The sequence below is a fragment of the Tupaia chinensis genome, unplaced genomic scaffold (assembly GCF_000334495.1).
Source record: "Tupaia chinensis unplaced genomic scaffold, TupChi_1.0 Scaffold143599_1, whole genome shotgun sequence".
Classification (NCBI taxonomy): Eukaryota; Metazoa; Chordata; class Mammalia; order Scandentia; family Tupaiidae; genus Tupaia; species Tupaia belangeri.
The window spans coordinates 549,684-556,352 of NW_006203445.1; the positions used below are offsets into that span (position 1 = coordinate 549,684).

Sequence of the window (6,669 nt, forward strand, 5' to 3'; positions counted from 1 at the left end):
TTTTTTGAGAGAGAGGTTTTTGCTATAGGGCGCGTACGCTCACCGGAAAGACAGAGAGACAGAGAGACAGAAAGCGAGAAATCACCCCCCCCTCCCCAGGGGGGATGGCCATGATGCAATCCCTTCTCTATTCTCCTCTCAGGATCTTGGACACGCACACACACGCGCCCAGTGCGTTTAAGCCACCAGGTCCGGGACTCAAACCGTGGTGGACTACATGGGAATCCAGCAACATAGCCATTACGCTAACTGCTGGTCCCCACACAACTAGCATTCTACTCTCACTTCCTGCCCTTTTAGCTTTCTCAAACCTACTACATCTGTTTTAACCTAATGTTCCTAAAACCTCTCCTGCCTCCCCATCTCCCGTCATTAATCTGATCTGACTTTCTTCTTCATCCTGCCCTATCCTCACTGTGCATCCTTTCAGCCACTGTTACTAATGCCCACTCCACTTGTATCATTTCAGCTGTTCCCAGCTTCTATACCTGCTACATTTTACAGATTGGTATTACCACGGATTTACAAATTTATTTTCTCTATGACCTGGGTCACAGCTCATTTCCTTCAACAACCACTTCAAGCCTTCACCACATCTCTCAATTTCCACACCTTACTTTGTCTCATTCTTTCTTCAGAGTGCCCTCTTCACAGAGGATATTTAGGCTATCAGGCATAAATTCTCTTTTCTCTTTCTCTATTTCATATATCTCTACACCTAATCTTCCTTTCCTATCTCAGAGGAAAATGATTTGTTCAGTTTGAAGCATCCTTCTAACTCAGCTCTAAACCCTTTTCTATTGTTTCCTTTTCTTCATTGGTCAACTTCTTTATTCTTCTGAAGTCTGTAAATGAGCTCCCACCCTTAAAAACAAAACAATTTGCTAGGCCCAGCCACAATTTGGTGGCACATACTGCTAATATGCTATGTTCCATAGACTGGTACCACATTGGAGGACTGGGGTTCAATTCCTTGTTTTAAATTTAAGGCTAGGCACAGTAGCATGTGTCTAATCCCAGCGACTTAGGGAGGCTAAGGCAGGAGGATCAAAGCTGGCCTGTATAATATAGCAAGACCTTATTTTTCTGTTTTCCATTTTTTTGCTATTGGGTATGTGTGCTCCTGTGAGAGAGAACAGAGAGAGGAGAGTTAGAAAGGGGGAAAGTGATAAATCACCCCCCAGGAGGTATGGTCATGCTGTAATCCTTCTCCTCTTGGGATTTTGGGCATGCATGCACATGCACCTGGTATGATTTTCATCAAGCCTTTGGGTCTAAGACTCAAACTGCTCATCTGGCCATGTGGGATCCAGTGCCTTAATATCTGTACTGCCTGTTGGCACAATAAGAGTCTCTCTTTTTTTTTTTTCCCCAGAATTATTTAACTTTATTATTTATTTATTTTAAATTGATCAGAGAGGGACAGAAAGAGAGAGAGAAAGAGAGAGAGAGTGAGAAAGCAAGCTTGGTCAACTTGAACTGTGGTCAGCCATGTGGGAGTCCAGTGCCCTTAGCCACTGTGCCACCTCTGGCCTCAAGACCCTGTCTAAAAAAAGAAAAACCCAAGGCTGTCCCTGTAGCACAGAAGGTTAAACTCTGTGCATGGGGAGCCAGATTCCACATGGCTGACCACAGTTTAAATCCTAGTTCCAGCAGCTTGGAAACATGCTAGGTACGTGCATGCCCCAAATCCTGGCATGATGGAGAAGTAGAGGAAAAAGGATTGCCACATGACCACAACCCATTGAAGGATCTCTCTATTTGGCAAGGGCATGCACACTCTGAAAATTTAAAAAGGTATCAACCCTCTGTCCTGGTCCTACCACTATCCTGGGTTACTTTCCATTCATTTACTGTCAGATTTTCCCAAAGCCTACAGATTAACTTCATCTCCTCTTCGTCTACTCACCCATCAGCCCTCTTTTGCCACTGAACCTTTGAATGAATGTTTTACTGACTTAGTTGCCTTGACTTTTCTTCTTTGTGTATCTGACAGTTGACTTCTACTTCCTTAATATCTTCTTGCTTTTGGAAACTCTACCCTTGCTCTACTTTTGGATACATGCACTCACTCATTATATTGACAAATCTCTAACTAAAAATTTTAACCCAGATCTCTTACATCAGCTCAGTCCTGTATTTCCATTACTCACATTTCTACCTGGACTTCGTATGCACATTTTAGATACATCCTGACTAAACTTGTTCCTTTTCTGGATTCCATCATTTAATAGCTCCAGCACCCAGCCAACCCAGTTCATGTCATTGACTTTCTCCTAACAACTAGATCCTATCAGTGATTATCTTTGATTTACCTTCTTGAACTTTCTTCATTTAGCCCTCCTCTCCATCCCCTGCTAAGCTCATAGTGTCCTTGGCTATTATAGCAGTAGTTTCCTAGTTCTTTTTTTTAAGTATAGTTTTTATTTCTAACATACATGAGTGAGACAGCACCAACAGGGTCCCAATGCCACTGTCCACTCCCAGTCTCAGCCAGTCCTGGATCATGGGCACACGTGTGCCTCGCACATACCCAGGTAGGTCTTTGGATGTGAATCTGGAACTTTTCCACGTGAGTTAGCTTTGCAGCATCTCACTTTACTGTTTTGTCACTGTCTGCCCCTAGCACCCTAACTCTTTCTCTTTGGTCTTTTTCTAACCCACTCTTCATATATGGATTCCTGAGTAAGCTTTCCAGAAGTTTTTTTTTTTTTTTAAGAGAGATTTTTGCTATAGGGCACGCACGCTACGCTCTCAGGAGAGACAGAAATCGAGGAATCACCCCCTGGGGAGATGGCCACGCCACAATCCCTTCTCCTCTATTCTCCTCTCGGGATTTTGGGCACACACACATGCTCCTGGCATGAGTTTTAAGGCACTGGGTCTGGGATTTCAACTGTGGTCAACTGCGTGGGAGTCCAGTTTTGTAACCATTACACCATCTGTTGGTTCCTGAAGTTATTTTTTTAAAAACAAAAAAATATTAATTGCCAGAGGGCACTTGTGCTCATGGGTAGGGGGAGGGGAGAGAATCCTACAACACAATCCCTTCTCCATTTCTTCATCCTGTCAGGATCTGGAGTATGCACACACATGTATTCCAAGCCACCGTGGCCAATATTGAAACCGCAATTGGCCATGTGGGATGATCTGCTCCCTTATCCACTAGACTATGGAGCCAACCTCCCAAGATTTCGATTTTGCTTTTCATGACTTCCAGGACAAGGCTGAATGCTTCGGTCAGTGGTTTTCTAATATGATCTCTGCTGACTTTTCCAGTCCTAGCTCTTATTATACTTCAACCACTCTTTAGTTAGCCTGAACTTCTCATAGCTCTCTAGTAGGCCAGGCTTATTCCTTTGTTCCTATGCTGGGGATGCCTTCCCTTTTTTCTTCCCTTGCAAACCATCTATTCATTTTTCACAATTCGAACTTTTTAACACTTTTTCTACCATCCCTCTTGGGTATCTTGTATGGATATCCTGTATGGATATCCAGTATGGGCTCTAAGTATCCTATACATTTTTGTCTTGTACCAATTTGTTTGGCTGTCTGTCCCACTAGTCTGAGTTCAAGGGTAGGGGTCATATTTGATTCTTTGTGTCCCAGTGTCAGCACAGGTCCTGGCATAGAATACACAGTTGATGTTTACTGAAATGAATGAGTTGAAATGAATGAGTTAGGTTTGGTGTGGGGTTCTTAATCTACTGTAGACATACCAGTTTACTCTAAAGGTGTTTAGCCAGACCTTAAGACCCGACATTGGTACATAAAATAACTGGTGTGTGTGTGTGTGTGATTGCATTGGTCCTGTTGCCAGGAGACAGACTGGGAAAACAGGTTGGCTGAGCAGACATACTACTCCAGGACTCTTGCTTCTCATCACTGCCCCTTCTCTTAAGCAGTTGTGAGCTGAATGCCTAGGTTTCCTTGTTCCCTGCGTATGGGGATGACTAAGCCTACAACCCTTGGATCCCTGCCCCCAGGCAGGAACCATTGAGGAGAAGATCTTCCAGCGTCAGAGCCACAAGAAGGCGCTGAGCAGCTGTGTAGTGGATGAGGAGCAGAATGTAGAACGGCACTTCTCTCTGGGCGAGTTGAAGGAGCTGTTTACCCTGGATGAGGCTAGCCTCAGTGACACACATGACAGGTGGGTGGAGTACCCCACCATTATCTCTGTGCTACCTGCTCAGCATGGAAATGCGCCCTGTAGTGACCAGTGCTGTTCCACCCTCAGGTTACGCTGCCGCCGTTGTGTCAACAGCCGCCAAGTCTGGCCACCCCCTGATGGTTCTGACTGCACTTCAGACTTGGCTCAGTGGAACCATAGCACTGATAAGCGGAGCCTCCAAGATGAGGTTCTCCAGGCTGCCTGGGATGCTGCTTCCACTGCCATTTCCTTTGTCTTCCATCAGCGTTCCCATGAGGAGCAGCGAGGGCTTCGCTGATAGGCTGCTGATCTGGGTGTAGCTGTTAGAGAAAGGAGACAGGGTAAAAGGGTTCCCAGCTCCACAGGGCCCTACTGATTTTGTTCTCTGGGAGAAAATCATCAAGAAGGGTGGCATGATGTTTGCCCAAAATTTATTTTATAAGAAAAACTTTTTTGGTTAAAAAAAAGAAAGGAATAAAGGTATGAAAGGGTCTGAGGCCTGGGAGCAGCGTGGTAAGCCCAGCAGGGAAGAGGTCTGGTAGTGGACACTCCTACACTTCTCTAAAGCCAGGGTACCTGCTTAATGAGGGAAGGCAGGAACCCAGGGGAGGGGCTGTCTTCAGTGACTTGGATGACCACTGTAACCTCCTGACCCAGGGTTCCTAGGGCACTGAGTAAGGGGCCCAAAGGCTCTAAACCCAGCTATGGAAATGCCTTTGCTGGGCCCCATCAAGGCCTCCAGGACTTCAGTGCAAGAAAAGAAGGAAAAAGAGAAAAAAGGTGACAGAAAGAGAAAGACAGAATTGGTGGTTGGGGTTTCTGGGCAGCCCATGCCTCAGCCCCTGCAAGCTGATGACGCTGAGCATGGGCCAGTGAGGTACGGGCCCATCACATGGTGCTGACATAATCTGCAAAGGCCTGGGATGAGTCCCACGAGTCGCTAACCACGTGACAGGTGGCCCGGAGCCGCCGGATGGCTTCTCTGGCTGTGACTGCGTCCTGGTCCAGCCAGTTCTGGAAGAGACGCAGGTGACCAAAGGCTCCACGACCCCAGCGCTCCAGCCGCTTGGCGAATTCCAGAAGCCCATCTGGCTTGATGCAGTTGGAACTGGTAGGGGTGAGACAGATTAGATATCCAAGAAGCAACTAATCCTAGTCTATAACCATATGGCCTTATCCCTTGTCTTCCCCTTTCCCCCAAGTACCTGATGTCCAGCTGACAGAGAGAGGAGGAGGAATCCTCTGAGAAAACATCTGCCAGGGCTAGCAAGCCAGCGTTCCCTGGAGAGGAGGAGAGAAGTGCTGTCACCCCCACCCAAGAAGAGGGAACAAGGGCATTTCAACTCTAGCTGAGGAGACAACTCTGCAGGTTCCTGAAGTACCAGCATACAAGTATATCTATGTTCCAACCCCTCTACCCCCCATTCCCAATGGAGAGTCTGTGCCTTCACCCAGTGAGCTTCTAGGTCAAAGGCCTAGCTCCTTCCCACTCCATCCCCAGGGGATATCCCCTACCCAGGCGGTTCCCTGGCAGCCGAAGGCCCTTCAGCGTGGAGTTGCCCTTCATAGCAGCAACCATCTCAGGCAAAAATTGGGCTGGGCGCTTCTCGAACAGACGGCAGAAGGAGAAGGTGATCTCTGTCAAGAGAAATGAGCATAACTTTTGATGGCTGCCCCAGTTAGCCCTTGTAAGGGCTGTGAACATTTTAGAGAAGCCTGGAAAGAGGAAAGAATTTGTCCAGGACTCTAAGCAAGGCTTAAAGCTAAATCAGGATTCAAACCAGAGGCTGAGCCATCACTGTAAGGATATTTTCTGTGTGGACAATTCTCCATTTGCTTCTTTCTCTCCCTCTCTCCACTGACCACACTGTGGGGATAGGGAACTGAGACAGTCTGTGAGGAGATCCTGGCACAGCACAGTTATTTTTCCCTACCACCATTTCTGCCAGCCTCTAAAGGTAAGAAAAACTTGAGTCAGGTACTTAGTAGAGTTGAGTCTGGTACTTTACAAGGGAGGTCATGCAAGTTCTATATCCATTTTATCATTGAGCACACAAGGCCAAGAAAGGAACAGTGGCTTGCACACTCAGCAACAAAGCCAGTGAAGGCTCAGAAATGCCCAAGTTCTAGGTGAGAAACTTACCTTGAAGAGTCAGATTCTGCAGCAAGAAGAGCACCTCGCTCTGACAGTCAGCTAAATTCATGTCATGGAAGCTCAACCTCTTCAAGGCTAGGTTGTACTCTGGGCATGAGGCAAAAACCATGGGCCTTAGCTTTCTCAGAACAATGCTAGGTCCCACCCACCTCTTCCCTTCACCATTTTGGCTGTGTCCTACCTTTAAGTGTCTGCAACACAAGCCCAAAATCCTGGGGTGAGGCAAAGGTGGCGCTATCCAGGGACAGCTGTTGCAGAGAACCTGAGGCCTTCAGTACGGAACAGAGCAGCGGGGCTGGCTGGGCTCCTCGTGGAAATCCCATCTCTAACTGCTCCAGGCAGTTTTCTGGATATGGTAGGGAAA

At 46.9% G+C, this 6,669-nt stretch overlaps 2 protein-coding genes across 4 annotated transcripts in view; one reads left to right on the plus strand and one right to left on the minus strand.

The window, feature by feature from the left end:
- The window catches only part of RAD54L (RAD54 like), a 40,973-nt gene extending 36,506 nt beyond the window's left edge, over positions 1-4,467 (plus strand). Inside the window, exons 18-19 of one of the 2 annotated variants that reach the window (XM_006164232.3) lie at positions 3,987-4,150; positions 4,238-4,467. In XM_006164232.3, coding sequence (XP_006164294.1) covers positions 3,987-4,150; positions 4,238-4,448 — 375 coding nt within the window. In that variant the 3' untranslated portion in view covers positions 4,449-4,467. Of the gene's footprint in view, positions 1-3,986 lie in introns of both variants that reach the window. The other variant, XM_014582427.2, reaches the window with a different exon arrangement.
- Positions 4,468-4,564: 97 nt separating this feature from the next.
- LRRC41 (leucine rich repeat containing 41) overlaps positions 4,565-6,669 on the minus strand; it is a 22,720-nt gene continuing 20,615 nt past the window's right edge. For both annotated transcript variants that reach the window (XM_014582426.2, XM_014582425.2), the window contains 5 exons: positions 6,487-6,651; positions 6,294-6,392; positions 5,666-5,788; positions 5,356-5,431; positions 4,565-5,258 (listed from right to left, as the gene is read on the minus strand). In XM_014582426.2, the coding sequence (XP_014437912.1) occupies positions 5,039-5,258; positions 5,356-5,431; positions 5,666-5,788; positions 6,294-6,392; positions 6,487-6,651 (683 nt within the window). In that variant the 3' untranslated portion in view covers positions 4,565-5,038. The remainder of the gene's footprint in view (positions 5,259-5,355; positions 5,432-5,665; positions 5,789-6,293; positions 6,393-6,486; positions 6,652-6,669) is intronic.